At 59.6% G+C, this 17,506-nt stretch overlaps 1 protein-coding gene and 1 long non-coding RNA gene across 2 annotated transcripts in view; both read right to left on the bottom strand.

Annotated features, from left to right (window-relative positions):
* Positions 1–17,506, bottom strand: part of LOC142047743 (uncharacterized) — a 119,093-nt gene that overhangs the window by 35,762 nt on the left and 65,825 nt on the right. The gene's annotated exons all lie outside the window — the stretch shown is intronic.
* LOC116821537 (ubiquitin carboxyl-terminal hydrolase CYLD-like) lies at positions 7,492–15,652 on the bottom strand. Its single transcript, XM_075072412.1, is given in 17 exon segments — positions 7,492–7,763; positions 8,528–8,744; positions 8,920–9,038; positions 9,698–9,713; positions 9,715–9,786; positions 9,788–9,808; positions 9,920–10,061; positions 10,426–10,489; positions 10,695–10,786; positions 11,256–11,378; positions 11,709–11,862; positions 12,057–12,225; positions 12,447–12,766; positions 13,227–13,332; positions 13,440–13,769; positions 14,683–15,115; positions 15,636–15,652. Coding segments are annotated over 17 exon segments (2,580 nt in total). The 3' UTR covers positions 7,492–7,578.

Here is a 17,506-nt window from a genome sequence, read left to right as displayed (position 1 = left end):
CTTAGCACTGGCAAGATGCTCCTTTCCTGCTCTCCTGCCGTACATCAGGGAGAATTTACAACCAGAAACTCGTGGATCTGCCAGGAAACATCGGGGGTTGCGGAGAGAGAAAGACCCAGAAGCCCACCAGGGTTCAGAGACACGGCCGCTGCTCCAGCAGGCGTCTCTAGCGTCACCCTTCCCGGGTCGGGAAGTGGTGTAGGTGACGCAACAGATGTTGCAAGACTGGCAGGGAAGAAGAAAGAAATTGTGTAAACACAGTTTCCTGGGGCCGGGCTTGGAGATTGGAGTGGAAAGGGTGTGAGAAAGGCAGAGTTTGTAAGATACAGGCCCCATGTAGGACTGACAAGAGGGGGACAAAGGGGAAGCAATTGTACCAGGGCCCCAAGCTCAGAGGGTCCCCAAAAGATCTGTAACTGGGGCAAAATGGGGGAGGGTGGAGTCCCAGCAAACATAATGAACCACGGCCCCCCAATTTCTCTCAAGGGGCCTGCAGTGTTGTCTAGTGAGTAGAGCTCTGGGCTGGCAATCAGGACACCAGGCTTCTAGACCTGGCTCTGCTGCCACGCAAGACCTTGGGCAAGTCAGTTCCCCTGTGTGTGTGACTCAGTTTCCCCTCTGCCTGGTCTACATAGACTGTAAGCTCTTTGGGACAGGGCCTTTCTCTCACAATGTGTATGTACAGCACTAGCGCAGCAGGGCAGTGAGCTTGCCTGGGGACATAATTAACTGCTACCACTTTATTCTCTCCAGGCCATTGAAATGAGGCCAAAATAGCTCCATCACCAGAGACCCTGACCCTTCTTTCCTGCATGGTTGGGCAACCCAGCTCATGATACCTCCCAACTCTTGGGCCAGAAAGCCCATGGACATGCCCTCAGCTCTGTGCCCCGTCTCTTCCCTCCCCGTCCCCACTGGGGTTACTCCCTCCAAAACAGACATTTTGCCCTGAAAACATTACGAACCGAGGGGTCTATGGGACTATCAATGGCCTTGAAGCAGAGGTGAAAGTAAGCTGGTATGCCCTGTTACCGTGTACCAGGAAGAGCCGGTGCTCTGTGCAGGGGCGGATCGGCTTCTCCGCTGGCAATTTAAAGGGCCTGGGGCTTCCAGCAGTGGCTGGAGTCCTGGGCTCTTCAAATTGCTGCCAGAGGCCTGCTGCAGGAGCCCTGGGGAAGAGGTGGCGGGGCTCGGTGGCGATTTAAAGGGGCCAGGGCTCCCACTGCCGCTACCCTCTGGGGCCCTTTAAATCGCCACCTGAGCCCCGCTGCTGGAGCCCTGGGGTAGCAGCGGCGGGGCTCTGGCGGTGATTTAAAGGGCCAGGGGCTCCCAGCTGCTGCTACCACAGCCCCACCAGAGCTCCGCCAGAGGCCAGGGCCCGGGGTAGCGGCAGCAGCCAGAAGCCCCCTTCCCTGATGATTTAAAGGCCTCGCCTCTTCTGATTGAGGCTACGCCTCTTCTGGTTGAGGCCTCGCCCTCCCCCCCGATCATACACGGCAGCTCTTCGGGATGCTGAGATTTCAGGGGTCTCTGAGACCCATGACCACCCTCGGATGCCCTAGTTCATTTCTCAGGGTTACTTGGTCTAGTTTTGTGCCTTACCAGGATGGTCTGGCTGCCTTAGTTCCATGGCGAGAGCTTCACTATTTGACCAGCTCTGCCCCACTACCCCTATTTCCCCCCTGATGCATTGTGGGTCACTTCTGCCTTCCTTTTGGCAGCTGCTGGGGTTGAGGAGCTCAGAGCAACTTTCGATCTGGCCTTTGTCCACAGCCCAGGGGGAGTCATTCTGGATTCCCCTCTGGGGCCACTGAGGCATCCCTCCAGCCCTAGGCCAGGGGGCCCACCCCCATCTCCATGGAGCCATGGGGTTCCTCCTCCTCAGAGCGGCTCCATCCCCTTGCTGGCTCTGCCTCCCCTCACCTCTGTGTCTTCCCGAGGCCCAGCACCCCAAGGCCAGGCTGGTCCCTAAAGACCACCTAAGCTGCTACCTCACCACCAACTGCCTCAGTGAAGGGCAGGAGATCCTGCTTCACAGCCTGGACCCCTTGCACTGGCTCAGCAAGCACTACTTGGGCTATCAGATGGACCCCAATGTCTACATCATCTGGGGCAACTCCTTCCAGGTGGTGGAGGACCTGAGCAGAGACCACAGCGGCTCTGTCGGGCCGCTGCTTTGCTAGACAGACCACTTCATACACTACCATGCCACACCTTCTATGTCTACTGCCTGGAGCAAGGCGTCATACTGTCCACGAAGGACCTGAGCCAGCCCCACCAGCTCTCCCCCAACCCCATTCACCCTAAGCGCTGCCAGGGCCTTTGCTACCTCTGCATTGACTCCCACAAGACGCTGGTCATGGTGGACAAGAAGTGGGGAGCCAACGTGTGGACCCACTCAAGCCTTACAAGGGGAATCTTCTCCACAGGGGCAGCTCCAGGCCCCAGCACACCAAGAGCGTGCTTGGGACGGCATGCCACGGGGGTCGCTCTGCCGGTCGCTGGGACGGCGGCAGGCAGGTAGCCTTTGGTGGCTTGTCTGCAGAGGGTCTGCTGGTCCCGCAGCTCCAGTGGACCTCCGCAGGCATGCCTGTGGAGGGTCCGCTGGTCCCACGGCTTTGGTGGAGCCACGGGACTAGCGGACCCTCCACAGGCATGCCTGCAGGAGGTCCACCGGAGCCACGGGACCGGCAACTGGCAGAGTCCCCCCGGCGGCATGCCACTGGGCTTAGGAAGGCAAAATGTCTAGAGCTGTCCCTGCTTCTCCACCCACCCCAACCTGCTCAGCTTCCTGCCCAGGGGGCTCCTGACCCTCACCAGGGGCATCTCCGTCCACAGCTGCGACTGCATCAAGGCAACACGTCTGACGTATCCATCACCCAGACTGAGAAGGTGGCTTCCACCAAGCAGGAGATGTCCAGCATCAGATGCAGCTGGGATGTGGCCACCACCAGCTCTTTCGAAACCGTCACCACCACTGGCCTCATTGCCCAGGCCCAGTTCTCCCTGGCGGCCCTGCCCAGACAAAGCAGGAGGAGGACTGGACTGAAGCCCTGGAGAATGAGGCAATGCTGCAGCTGACTGTGAGACCCAAGCAGAGCTTGTCTGTATGGCAGTACCTCCTCAGACTGGGCCAGGAGCCTGTCCTCTTGTGCCACGACCCTACCCTACCTCCCTCTCTCCCTCTGCCTTCATCCTGCTGAGCCTCTTGGAGACAAAGCCCGCAGACGATGCTGTGACCATCCCATGGCTATCTGCCTAGCCAGAGCCTCTTGGGTTGAGTGTCAAGTTGGCCTCCTAGAAATATGTGGGATGAAATCAGTTCCTCGAAATCCGTGCTCACAGTTTCCCCCTGCCTTCCTCCCCGCCTGCCCACCTGGCTCATCTGCCTCTCCTAAGCGGCTTTCCCAATGCAGATGATTTAATTAATTCTCCTCTCAGTCTCTTATGGTTATGGCTAGTGCGGCAGAATTCGATTTTTACGCTTTTTTCAAATTTCGACAGATACGATCAATGTTTGTTTTTAAGCATTTTCTTCCATTTTGATAAATTTCAATTTTCACAGTTATGCAAAATAATGGCCTTTAACCTATTTTTTTTTTAAATATCTATTTACATTTTCACAGTTGTGGGAAATTGAGTGGGATCAGACAATGGAAGAGGACAGACAATAATTATTTAAAGACAGTGGACACTGAGATTCAAAAAGTTAAAGCTTTATGGCCAGTAAAACACAAATTGTCAACAGCATATGGCCAAATATACTGTGTAAATGGCCTTAAATCAAATTCTAGTAATTACTCCAACAGCGTTTTCCTTACCTTGCCTAGCTGTTGATTTTGATTATTATTGTGAAATCAACGTTTACCGACATTTAAAGATAAAAATCTAATCCTCCTGCAACCTGAATTCTGCTTTGGGATTGTTTTGGGGTGGAACCTGTGGCAGAAACACAACGCATTTGTCAATCCTGAATAAAGCATTGATTTTTTTCAGTGTTCACCAAGTTCTTGGCATTGAATTTCCTTGCTTTTCTCCTTTCTTTCACTTTGGGGGCTATAGAAGGTGGGGGGAAATGGAGGAGAAAGAAGGAAAGCGGCAAGGACCTATGAAAGGCCCTTGAGTTGGGATCTCTGTGAGATGGACGGAGAGAAGAGCGGGTTGAAACCAAATATGTGGGAAATTTAGTGTGCCAGGCCTAAGAACCCACACGGAGCCATAGAGGCCTCCAAGACTCTTCGGCACTGGCAATCCCCATCTCTCTATTGCTCCTGGCAGTGGACCAACTGAGCCAGGCAGGTATTTCTGGTGGCCACATGCAGCCTCTTCCCAGCCCACGGCATCGGCTAGCGCTTGGGCTAGGAAAGAGAGACAGAGGTTGAGACATGGTCCATCCCTGGTTGAGTCTGTTCAATGAGCCAAAACAGTGGTCATGGACTTCCCCGCTAGATCCGTCTGTCTCTTCACCCTTAGACCCAGCTCAGACCCTCCCACCCCGGCTGCCCGGCGCCTTTTCCCCTTTGGTCCCCAGCTCAGTCCCCACATCCCGCTTTCTGTGGTTTCCCACTACCAGACGTCAATCGTTCAGTCCTCAGGGAATCTTGCTCCGTCTCTGGAAGCTGGGTTGGTTTCAAGCTGTTCTTTGCTGACCCCCGGACAGCGAGGGGACACACCCACTTCCTGTGCTAGGAGCAGCATTAACCGGTGTACAGCCACCAGCCCGCAAGGCAATGTGCAGAGAGAAACTGAGGCACACACCGGCTTCATACAAATGGTACAGAAAATGGCCACTTCGTCCCACCCCACCCCCCCCACTGCCCTGAGTCAATATATATATCTGCTCCCCACACCACCCTCCACCCTAAGCCTGACTTACCTCCCTACTACAGGGCTTTCCAGGGGAGGGGGCAAGTGGGGCAATTTGCGCCAGGCCCCAGGCCCCACAGGGGCCCCCATGAGAATATAGTATTCTATAGTGTTGCAACTGTTTTTTATAGAAGGGGCCCCCGAAATTGCTTTGCCCCAGGCCCCCTGAATCCTCTGGGCGGCCCTGCCCCATTCTGGGCTCTCCTGATCCCTCCCCAGCTGCAGCAGCCCTTTGCTCTCCCCAACCCCACCCCCAGCTCCTGCCATCCCCAATCCGATCTGCTCCCCACTGCTCCTGCAAGTCTTCTTGGGGTGGACAGGACGGATGGTTACACAGTCCCTTCCCCTCTGCAGCCTTCTGGGGGTGATCGGCTGGCCTGCGCGCCATCTTTTCCCTGGGTGGGGCCACTGCTCCCCTCCAATCCGATGAGGTGCCACTTGCATCAGGGGAGGAGACCTTCCTCACATATCAGGCTGGCACAGCCAGGTCCCACCCTTGCCAGGCAGAGCGGATCTCAAGGATTTCCTGGGGGCTCGGCTCTAGGAGAGCAGCAGACTCAGGGGCGAGGTTCTGCAGGGGTGGCCAACACCACCAGGCCATGGCACCCTCCCCTGGAAGATCACCACCACAGGAAGTACCGCCTTGGAAGGCCGGGCCGTGTGACAGCTTCCTCCTGGTCCCTGATTGGCCCAGATGCTCTATTTGAACCCAGGAGGTGTTCCAGAAAGTGGCTGTGCAAGGAAGCCAGCCAGAGATGGACCTATCTCTCGGTTCAGTCTGCTGACCCCAGCCCGGGCCTGAAAGGGCAACTCCAGTCCTGACCCCTAGCATCGGTACTTGGGCTTTGCCACCAACTTTTGCCCCTGATCCTGGTCCCCAGCTCAGGATATCGCTCTTAGACCCCAAACTAAGGTCTGCGATCTCTCTGGCACCAGCCCTGACCACCCAAACCCTGGGCGTGACACAGAGCCAGTAGCAGGCCCACACAAAGTGAGGGTCTTTTGAGGGGTGGCAGGAGCAATCTGGCGGGGGGTAGTGAAACTTCCTGCCGCTCCTTGCGACCTTCCTCATCACTAAGGGCCATGGAAGCTAGTAGCTCTGGGGGGTGAATCGCAATCCACTCTGGGAACAGAATCGGCGCAAAGTCAGGTTGCTCTTCAAGCTTGTCTATCCAGAGCTGGAGTTTAATCCCCCACTTCTCCAATTAGTGCCCAATGCCCAAGCCCACCTCATGGAATCCAGCTAATCTTGGCAAGTGACCCACACCCACATGGTGCAGAGGGAGACAGACCTCCCGCAGGACCCTGCCAAGCTCCGCTAAGGGAAAATTGCTTCCCTGTCCCATGTACGGCAACCAGCGAGACTCCAGGCCTATGAGCAAAAACCAGCCAGACGAGCATCTGAGAGGGAGGATACTCAGAGCCACCTCAGACCTTAGCCCTCCCTGTCCAATGGCCCCTCTCCAGAAGCGGCCATCCCTGGGGCTTCTGAGGAAGGTGATTCAAAAATAACTTCCCTGGGTGGGAAATCCCTTCCTGACCCCTACCGGTGGCTGGCTGGAACCCTGAAGCACGACCATTAGGAACAGAGGACAATTGGCTCCAAGGTTCCTTCCCCATCACACAATCGCGCTCATGCATTTGCCTAGCTCAGCCTTAAACTTTTTGATTATTTGCCCTCACACCTCCTATTGGAGGCCATTCCAGCACCTCACCCCTCTGGGGGTGAGAACCCTCCTCCTACTTTCCAGCTGGAGTTGGTTAATGGCCCGTTTGCAGCTATTTGTTCTCATGCCAACATTGTCCTTTAGCTTCAATAGCTCTTCACCCTCCCTGGTATTTAGACCGCCCCCGGCCTGATGTATTTATAGACAGCAGACAGATCCCCTCTCGGCTGGCTCTTTGCTAGACTAAACAAGCCCAGCTCTTTCACTCCCCTCCCGTCAGCCCAACTCTGTCCCCCTGGTCGTCCCTTCTCGGCACCTGCTCCAGTTTAAATCCCTCCTTCTGGAACGGCTGGGGCCCAGAATTGCACCCCGGATTCCAGCCAAGCTCCGGCCTTGTCCAGGGATATCCACATAGCCCCTCCTCTCTCCTGGAAGCCCTCCAGGATGTCTCCAGCGGCCGCTCAGTGCAGCAAGCCTCTACAGCAAAGTGGCACTGGAGCCCAGCTGCTGAGATAAAGACCGGGGAGGTCTGGTTCTCCTTGGCGCCGTGATACCATAAGTCACCAGGTTACTCAGGCAGGTTTGCAAAGGATGAGTCTTAAAGCTGGTTTGGTTGAGGCCCATGGCAGTGGGATTTTTCAGTCCTGTCCGCTTTTAATGGCAGTGTCACAATGGGGCCATCACCACCTACTGGCCATGGGCTCCCATCTGGCCCCAGGATGGGGGACCGGCTGGCTCAGGGGGTGGGGAATGGGACATGGGGCCTTTCCCTCTAGGCGGCGCCAGCTCCCATCTGGCCCCAGGATGTGGGATCAGCTGGCTCAAAGGGAGGGGAATGGGACACAGGACCTTTCCCCTCCAGGGGGCACCAGCTCTGATCCAGCCCTTTTAGGGGGCATAAGGATACCAAGGTTGAGCTATAGGTCCAAGTAGTTTCCAGCTGATTCTTAAAGGGGCACTCACGGTGCAAAGAAAGTCCCCTCATTGGGCAGCAGCCCCGTTGCCCTCTCCTCAATCGCCGTATTCCTCCACCCCAGGGGAGAGACTATTTGTAGAGCCCAAGGGTGGGGCTGTGGTAGAGGCACATGTAGGCATCGCAGAGCAGGCGTCGGGCACAGGGGGGCAGGCACTTGGGGTCCAGCACCTGGAGCTCCTCCGGGCTCATCTCCAGGTAGTCAGCCACCTCCGGGCAAGGTGTGACCTGCGGGATGTTGAAGCCATTCTGGCCACCTGGAAAGGAAGCAGGGGGAAGGAAGGGGTTAAAAAGGAGAGAGGGAAAGAGAGAAGAAGGAAAAGGAGAGAAAAAGAATAAATAAAATAGCGGAGGGAGGGAGAGAAGGTATGGAAAGGGGGAGAAGATGGGAACGAGAAAATAGAGGAAGAAGGGAATGAGAAAATGGGACAAAAAAGGGAATGAGAAAATTAACAGAGAAAGAAGGGAGAGGAGGAATGGATAAAGAAAATGGGAATGGAAAATGGGAAGAGGAGAATGGAGAAATGGAGAGAGAGGAAAAACGAACGGAAACAAAAGAGGGAGAAATAAGGAGTGACAAAACCTAGAAAGAGAGGGAAGGAAAAAGTGAAGAGAAGGATGGCTATAAAGGAGGAGAAATTGGGAAAAAAGGAAACGGAGAGGGGGAAGGGGAAAGACAAGTGTAAAAAAGAAAGAGGAGAAAGTGGAGAGAAGACAGAAAAGGAAAGAGCGTGAAGGAGAAAATGGAGAGAAGAATATCAAGGGGAGAGAGGTGGAATGGGAAAGAGAAATGAGAGAGAGACGGGAAAATGAAGAGGGACTCATAAGGGGGAAGGGGGAAGAAACGAGACAGAAGAGAAAATGAAAAGGAGAAAATGGAGAGAGAGAAAATAGCTGGAAAGAAGGAAGGAAGACGGGAGTCTCCCTGCTGCAATTTCTGGGGTGCCCACCAGGGGCAGCTCCCAGCCACGTCCCCTGCAGACACCCCCCCATCTCCTTAAAGGGCCGGCGCGCAGCTCACCCTGGCGGTCGGCCATGCTGTCAAAGAAGAGCCATTGGCCGCGGTGTGGGCCGTGGCGGGCGAAGGCCACGTAGTGGCTGGTCTGAATGCAGAGGGTGGCGTAGAGCTGCATAGTCTGGCGGGGCAGGGGGCCAGGTGGGGGCGGCAGGTGCTCCAGTTCTGGGGGTAGGCACAGGGCGCGGGGGCGGTGGGAGCGCCGGGCGCGGTGACGGTGAACCTGAGTGGGGGGAGGGGGTGATTATGGGGAACAGCATGTCCCAGACCACCCCCAGACACCAACCTCTGCCTCCCCTCTGCCCCCGATACTCCCTGCATCCTCCATCCCCCTCTCCCTCCCAGCGCTCCCCCCACCTGCATCTCCATGTCTCCCCCTGGCGGCCGGCGGGCGGTACCTGCTGGCAGCAGAGAGCGCAGTACTGACGGGTGCTCCCTGCCCCGATGCTGGGGTCCCCGAAGCACTGGGGGCATTCGCTCAGCGCCAGAGCCTGGCAGATGCAGCACTCCCGGGGGGCTGCCAAAGCAGTGGGGGGGGTGTCAGTCACCGCTCCGGCACCCCAGGGCCAACCCCCTCCACACTGCTTCTCCTCCCCCACCACATCCCTGCCCCCTCCCGCTACCCTCTCCCCAACATCCCCATCTGCCGCCTGCCCCTCCTCCACCACCTCCCTGTGCCCTCCCCCACCACTACCTTCTGCCCCTTCCCCTCCTCCAACTTCTTTCTGCCTCTCCTCTCCCTCTCCCTCCACCTCCCTGCCACTGTCCCTCCACCCATCTTTCTGCGCCCCTCCCTCATTACCTCCTTCTGCCCCCACCCTCCGCCGACCTCCCCCACCACCTCTTCCTGCCCCTCCCCGTGCTCCTTCCCCACCCCCTCTTTCTGCTCCTGCCCCTCCTCCACCTCCCCATGCTCCTCCCACACCCCTCCTCTCTGACCTCCCAGCACCCCCCACACTCCTTCTGCCCCCAACCCTCTCATGCCCTGCCTTCCTCCTTGCTGGCCCCCTCCTCTTCCCCGCAGCCTCCCCCCTCCTCACTGGCCCCCACTTCCTTCTGTCCCCACTCACTGCCCCTTCCTCACTTCTCCTTTGCCCCCGCACTACCTCCTGGCTTGGTCCCCTCCCCCTCTTTGCTTACCGATCCCCCCCAGCCTCCCCCTGACCCCCACCTTACTGTCCTCCAGCAGGTCCAGTAAGGTCCAGCTCCAGGCTAGGCAGATGCTGCAAAGGCCTTGTAGTTCCTTTGCCATTGCGGGGCATCTGCTAAGGATGAGGAGGAGGGGGCCTGGTGGGGGTTTAGGGCAAAGGGGGGTTAGTGGGGGGGGCAGGGAGGGGGGATCAGGACTCCAGCCTCCACCCAGCACCCAGCTCCTCCCCCCCATTCCCCACCTCTCACCTCAGTGAACTTGAGGTCCCCAGCAGCCAGTGACCCTTCCAGCAGCTGCTGCACTGTGGGGACCCCCCGCCTTGCCCCCCCTGCACTCCCCTCCATGAAGATCTGGTAAAATATGCAGCCCTGGGGGTCCTTGTCCGCCGACCTGGGCGGGGGGAGAGAGAGATGGGGTTAGTGGGGGGGGTGAGAGATGGGGAGCTGGGGGGTGTCGGGAGGGGGCAGAGGAGCAGCAGAAGGGACTGTGTAGCAGGGAGATGGAGAGGGTGTGGGGAAGGGGGTTGGGAGGGGGACTTTGGGGGAATTGTAGGAGAAGGGCAGGCATGTGGGGAAAGGGGGGTAGTGGGGTGGGGGGTGTTTGGCAGACAGTGGTGGAGGATTTGGAAGCTTGGCAGAAGTGGGGGGCAGCAGAAGGTGGAGGGGTGGAGGGAGGGGAGACCCTTCCAGTCAGGCAGATGGGGAGCGGGGGGCAGCTGGCCAGACAAAGGAATGGGGGTGCTGGGGGGTCTTACCGGATCTTAAAGAGGGGCTCCACCTTCAGCACCCGGAACAGCAGGGTGAGGAACTCCTCGGGGTCTGGCGGTGGGAGGGGGGAACGCATGGGTGAGAGTGGGGACCCCCTGCACCCCAGCCCCTCCATCCCTTCCCCCTGCACGCAGCCCCTTCCCCACATCCCCTCCCTCTGCACCCCAACCTCTTGTCCCATCTCCCCTGCCCCTCCCCTTGCCACCCCCCTGCCCCCTTACCTGCACCCCTGCTCCGCCTCCCCCATCCCCCCCACCTTTCTCCTCGCTGGTGAAGCCCGGGGAGTGTCCAGCCGCCTCCAGCACCCGCCGCAGGGACATCACCTTGGTGGCGCAGACGTAGCCATGTCTGGGGAGAGGGGGGTGGGAGGGTTACCCCACTGGCAATCCACCCACATAGCCCCCCTCAGTCCCCTCCCCCTGGACAGAATCTGTCACACCCCCAGCCTCTGCCAGAGACACCCCCTCCCTTCCTCCCCACCCCCAAACACCTCCTCACCCACAGAGACCCCTGGAGAAACCCTCCACATCCCCCAGAGACCCCTCTCACCCCTTCATAGACCCCCACCCCCAGAGAGCCACTGCCCCCGGAGAGACCCCCCCCTCATCCCTAGAGACCCCCCTCACCCCTCCATAGACCCCTCACCCCTAGAGACCCCCCTGCACCCCTCTATAGACCCATCATCCTCAGAGACACCCCTGCCACCTGGAGAGACTCCCTTTCATCCCCAAAGACCCCCCTCACGCCTCCATAGACCCCTCCACCCACAGAGACCCTCTTTCCCCTGCAGAGACACCCCCCCCCCCCATGCCCGTACTTGCGCAGGGGGTTAACAATCTCGGTTCTCAGCAGGTCCCGGGTCTCCTCGTAAGATGCCCCGTCGTTCTTGTCCGCGGGGCGCAGCAGCAGCGAGTCCAGCACGGAGCTGAAGGCAAACATGCTGTGGGGGCGGGGAAGGTCAGAACTCCTGTGCTCTATCCCTGGCTCTGGGAGGGGAGTGGGGGCTAGTGGTTAGAGTAGGGGGCTGGGAGCCAGGACTCCTGGGTTCTCTCCACAGCGTGAGGAGGAGAGTGGGGGCTAGTGGTTAGAGCAGGGGGTACTGAGAGCCAGGTCTCCTGGGTTCTCTCCCCACTTGTGGGAGGGGAGGGGGGCTAGTGGTTAGAGCAGCCGGCCAGTCGGTTGGCTGGTGGGCAGGCAGTGAGGGCTGGGAACCAGGACTCCTGGGTTCTTCTCCCCGGCTCTGGGAGGGGCGTGGGGGGGAGTCACTCACCAGAAGAGGGTGGCGTCGAGGTAGCAGGAGTTGCAATAGCCCTCGACCATTAGGAGGATCCCCTTCTTCCAGCCTATCAGGCGCTGACCCCCCTCTTCACCCAGCCCCGGGGGGGTGTCCTCTGGCACCCGCTCGCTGGCGTAGACCCTGAAAGCTGCGAGAGGGGAGGCAGACCTGGAGTGGGATCTCTATCCCTATCCCGCCCATCCCCTCCCATCCCTACAGGAAGACACACACCCCCAGCTCCGTCCCAATCCCCCTGGAGCATTGTCCCTCATCCCCCTCAAATGCCCCCCACCCTTCCCCCTCGGCTACCGTTTCTCCCCTCACAGGCCCCAAGGGTCCTACCCAGTGAGTTGCAGCGCAGCACAGGGTTCTCGGGGGGCTGGGGCGCCCCAAAGCGGGCATCGGGCCGACAGTGGCGTAGCTTGATGAAGAGAGCCTTGCCAGGGGGGCACTGGAAGTATCGCATCCCTCGGTAGATCCCGTCCGTGCAGCCCGAGGGCAGCGGCTCCTCCTGGAGAGAGGGGCAGGGACTGTGTCAAGAGGGCCGGGGTCCCATAGCCCCCCATGGGATGACCCCCGAAAGGGAGGCAGCTGGGGGGCCCTATAGCCCTCCCATGGATTGACCCCACTCAAGATGGGCTGGGAGTCCCATACCGTGCCCCACTCAGGACAGGGTTGGGGTCCCATAAACCCCCATGTCTGTTCCCCCCGAGATGTCTGCCATTGTCTCACCAGCTCCAGCCCTGCAATGGTCTCCCTCACATCCGGCAGCTTCCCAGTCCAGCGGATCACCCCGTAGATTGGGGGGTCGTGCACCTCCACCATAGAGTTGATTTCCAGCAGGGGCGAAGCCAACTCCTCCTCCTCTCCTTCCTCCTCCTCCCCTTCCCCCCGCTCCTCGGTGCCCCCCATCAACAGGGAAGAGGGAGAGCCATGAGGGGACTCCCATTGCGGTCTAGGGGGGTATCGAATGGAGGAGGGGGATGGGAGGTCATTGAGGACCCCTAGGGAGGAGTCATCACTCAAGGCCTTGGGGCCTTCATCAGCCTTTTCTACAGGGAAAGGAACCAAAACAACATGGCAGACATTAAGCAGATGGGGCCTGTTCGGTGGCCATCTTTGCCATCAGGTATTGACCACCACTGGGTTGGCCATCTTGGCTGTCAGGCACTGACCACCACTGGGGAGGCCAACTTGGCCAGTGAGCACTGACTGGCACTGCCGTGACCATCTTGGCCAACAGGCATTGCCGCTACTAGGGGTGGCCATTTTGGCTGGCAGAAAGTGACCGCCACTGGGGTGGCCATCTTAGACAGTTAGTCGGAGGGTCTGGAAGGGATGTCATTATGTCCCATTGCATCGCTGGGAGAAAGGCCATGAGGGCAGCCATCTTGTTGGATGAGAAAGGCTGTTGTATCTCAGTGACCGCGTGGCATGGGCAGGGCCAATGCCCTGTGCAATGAAGCTGAGCCCAGAGGGCCTCCCGCCCCTGCTGTTTACTGTAGGTCCTACCTTTATGTACTTTGGCGATTGGCAGGAGGATCCCATACTCTGGAGAGGGAAGGTGGCAGAGTGATTGGTCTTTGAATTTGCCATCCCATGAGCCAACGGGCTGATCCTGGAAAATAAAAGGGTTCAGGAAAGGGGCCCCCAATTATGATCCTCTCAATAAGCTTCTTGCTGTCTGGCCCCCACCCTGGAAGTTGGGGGTCAACGCCCTCTCACCAGGAAGATCCCCACGAAGACCCCAGTCATCTCCTTCTTTGGCAGATAGTCGCAGAAAACCACAGTGCCCTTGGGGGCACTGTCACCCATCCTGAAGAAGACCCGATCGCCGAGCTCCAGGGGTGGAGATTTGAGGGGGTCCCCTGCGGCCAGCTGGAGCCTGGTGCATGCCCGGCGGCTGCCCCGGGGAGCCATCAGGGGGCTGCACTCGGACCCCTCATCTGGCTCAATCCGGCTCACAGGCACAAAAACCCCGCAGTTCTCCCGGCATGAGAAGAACTTCTGACCTCTGAAGGCGCCGTCGGTGAAACCCTTCCCAGCCGCTGATCCCTGGAGAGGAACAGAATAGAGGGGTTGACATGGATGCCCGATACAGTCGCCCTCCGTGAGGCCAGATTTGGTGCTTCCTAGAAGGGAAAGGCCCCATGTCCTAATCCCTGCCCCCTTTAGCCCACCAGGGCCGGATCGGAGCTGGCGCCCCCTAGAGGGGTAAGCCCTCATGTTCCATTCCCCCGGGGTCTAGCCAGTCCTTGACTGGAGCTGGCGCCCCCTAGAGGGGTAAGACCTCATGTTCCATCCCCCCCATCTAGCCAGTCCTTGACTGGAGCTGGCGCCCCCTAGAGGGGTAAGACCTCATGTTCCATCCCCCCCATCTAGCCAGTCCTTGACTGGAGCTGGCGCCCCCTAGAGGGGTAAGACCTCATGTTCCATCCCCCCCATCTAGCCAGTCCTTGACTGGAGCTGGCGCCCCCTAGAGGGGTAAGACCTCATGTTCCATCCCCCCCATCTAGCCAGTCCTTGACTGGAGCTGGCGCCCCCTAGAGGGGTAAGACCTCATGTTCCATCCCCCCCATCTAGCCAGTCCTTGACTGGAGCTGGCGCCCCCTAGAGGGGTAAGACCTCATGTTCCATCCCCCCCATCTAGCCAGTCCTTGACTGGAGCTGGCGCCCCCTAGAGGGGTAAGACCTCATGTTCCATCCCCCCCATCTAGCCAGTCCTTGACTGGAGCTGGCGCCCCCTAGAGGGGTAAGACCTCATGTTCCATCCCCCCCATCTAGCCAGTCCTTGACTGGAGCTGGCGCCCCCTAGAGGGGTAAGACCTCATGTTCCATCCCCCCCATCTAGCCAGTCCTTGACTGGAGCTGGCGCCCCCTAGAGGGGTAAGACCTCATGTTCCATCCCCCCCATCTAGCCAGTCCTTGACTGGAGCTGGCGCCCACTAGAAGCTCCCCCCTCACTCACCACCAGTTCCACCCCGAAGATGACTCCAGCCTGCTCCTTGCTGTCTCCCATGGGTCCTCGGTAGCGCAGGACACCCCGGACTTTCTCCCCAGAGGCCGAGGTGATCTGGACCCGGACCCGGTCCCCCGGGCGCAGGGCCCCCCGCCTGCCCAGCAGCCCCTCCTGTCTGAAGAGCTCCAGTCGCTCATCTCCATTGGTCAAGGCCTGCAGCATCCTGGCTTGCTCTTTGCTCAGCTCCCGCACAGCCCGGGCCGGCACCTGCACCATGGCCTCCGTGTCCAGCAGCTTGGCCCAGAAGGCGCAGTCCGGGGAGGGGAGCTCGCCCGCGTGGCTCAGGAGGCTGCCCCGGGGCACCTGCCTCCCACCTCCCCCAGAGAAATCCTGCACCAAGATGAAGAACCGGCACGGCCGCATGGTGATTGGGGGGTGAGACCTGGAGGAGGGAGACAGGAGATCAGAGAGGGGCTGATTGGGGGATGGGGGGGCACTGGGCTGGGGGGCACATCCAGGAGGGAGGGATAGCAGGCTGGGGGGGTCATTAGGAGGGGACGGGGGAGACCAAGCTGAGGGCTGATTGGGGGAGACCAGTATCCTGGACAGGAGCGGGGAGACCAAGTGGGCGGGGGGTATCGGTGGGGGAGACCAGGTTTAGGAGATAACTGGGGGCAGCCAGGGTTGAGGGGTCAATCCCATCTGGGAGGCAGGGAGAACAGGCTGTGGAGGGAGGGAGAGACTGGGCTGAGCAGCCTGTCAGTGGGAACAGGAGTGGGGGAACTAGGAAGGGACGGGGGGTTGACCTAGGGGATGGGGAGTGGAAGAGACCAGGCAGCCTGGGGGGAACATTGGGATGCTGGGAACTCAGGACCCCAACACCAAGGGACTCTGTGATCCTACTAGGGGGACGGGCTGTGGGGGCCCATCCTGCCCTGGGAGGACAAGTTGTCCCTGGGTACCCGACGGAGAAGACCATCTCCAAAACTCGCCTGTCGCCCGTCATCCCTGTCCAGATGTCATCTGTCGTGGTGGGGTTCCCCCGACGAGCTGGAGCAAAGGGATGGAGGAAGAGAGAGAGAGAGAAAGGGAGAAAAAGAAAGTTCAGAACGAAAAGGAAGGAGACAGAGCCAGCCGGGCGGGAAGAACCTCAAGCCGGCCACTGCCCTCCCCGTCCCTCGTCCTCCAGGAAGTCTCCTTCCTTCCCCCACTCCCTGCCTTGCCAGGCCAGGGACCGTGGGGCCAGGCAGAGTGGGCGAGGAGAGTCCCAGCTCTCCCTCACCCCCTGGGGGACTCGCCTGGGAACCCTGAAAACAACAAATGAGGAAGTGGCAGAGGCTGGGGGTGGGGCTGGAGAACAACGGGGTGTGAATCAAGGGGGTGTGTTGAAGGGGAGAGGAGCCAATGAGGGTGGAGGGGGTGGAGAAAGAAAGGAAGAAAGAAAGAAAGAAAAAGAAAGAAAGAACAGGCTGGATTTATGGGAGTGAGAACCAGTGTTTGAGACTACGAAGAGGGGGTTTCTGTCTGTCTGTCTGTGCCACCCACGTCTGGGGGGCAGCAGCCCTGCTCTGAGTATGACAGAAGGCAGGGGGTGGGTCTGGCTCAAGTGGGTGGACCGTGCACAGTCTCTGACCCACACGCCTGTGCCCTACTGACATGCAGCCACCCTGCGGGATTTGGGGGGGACGGGACATACAGACTCCCATGGTGACCACAACTCCTGTTCCCAACCCCAGTATCACCCTCGCCTCTGTCGCACAGGCACATGGCTGCACTGTGCCCTGCCGGGCACTGGATCTCCTGGGAGTGACCCCTTCACTGGGCCGGGGCCTCTGCAGGTCCCACGTGGCTCTGCAGAGGCAGCCCCGTGCCCACCCCTCAGACACTGAGACAGGGCCTTTAGCACCAGCCACCCCTGTGCTCTCCAGGGCTTCGCGCAGCTGATCCAGCCCAGACGAATCCCGGCTGGGCTCCTTGTGGGCCCGAGAAACCCAGGGGGTATCGGCAGTAACGGCAGACATAATCCCTGCTGCGTGCGGCACGCCTTGTCGGCTGGACCTTGGGTCCCCCACAGAGGCCAGGGTTGAGATAAAGGCTCCAGGGAACCACGCAGCCCCTGATACTGTCTTGGCTGGGCCTAGCTCTGTCCCTCTCCCCTTAGTGCCAGTGGTCCAAGTCTCCAATGCTCCAGTCTTCAGCCTCCACACAACCCTTCGGTCTCCAGCTGGGAGTTTTGCCCTGGGGAAGCAGAGGGTGGGGATGGGGAAGGGGTGGCTGTGCTGTATAATGGCCACTAGGGGCAGCAGAGGGTGGGGATGGGGAAGGGGTGGCCTGTACTGTAATAATCGGGCCCTAGGGGAGCAGAGGGGTGGGGCGGGGACAGGGCGGACTGTACTGTATAATGGGCCACTAGGGGCACAGAGGGTGGGGGCGGGGAAGGGCGGCTGTTACTGTTAATGGGCACTAGTGGCAGCAGGGCAGAGGTGGGGGGCGGGAAGGGGCGGCTGTACTGATATAATGCCCGGCAACTGGGGCAGCAGGGAGTGGGGCGGGAAGGGGCGGGCTGTGCTGTATAATGGGCACTAGGGCGGCCAGAGGGTGGGGGCGGGGAAGGGCGGCTGTACTGTGTAATGGGCACTAGGGGGGCAGGAGCCCGGTGGGGGGGGCAGGGGCGGCTGTGCTGCTATAATGGCCACTACGGACAGCAGAGGTTTGGGGGCGGGGAGGGCAGCTGTACTGATATATGGGCACTAGGGGGCACAGAGCAAGGTGGCGGGCGGGGAAGGGCGGCTGTGCTTGTATAATGGGCACTAGGGGCAGCAGAGGGTGGAGG

Source organism: Chelonoidis abingdonii, chromosome 14, assembly GCF_003597395.2.
Source record: "Chelonoidis abingdonii isolate Lonesome George chromosome 14, CheloAbing_2.0, whole genome shotgun sequence".
Classification (NCBI taxonomy): Eukaryota; Metazoa; Chordata; order Testudines; family Testudinidae; genus Chelonoidis; species Chelonoidis abingdonii.
The sequence above is the reverse complement of the archived record's forward strand: the minus strand, read 5'-3'. Positions and strand labels throughout refer to the sequence as shown.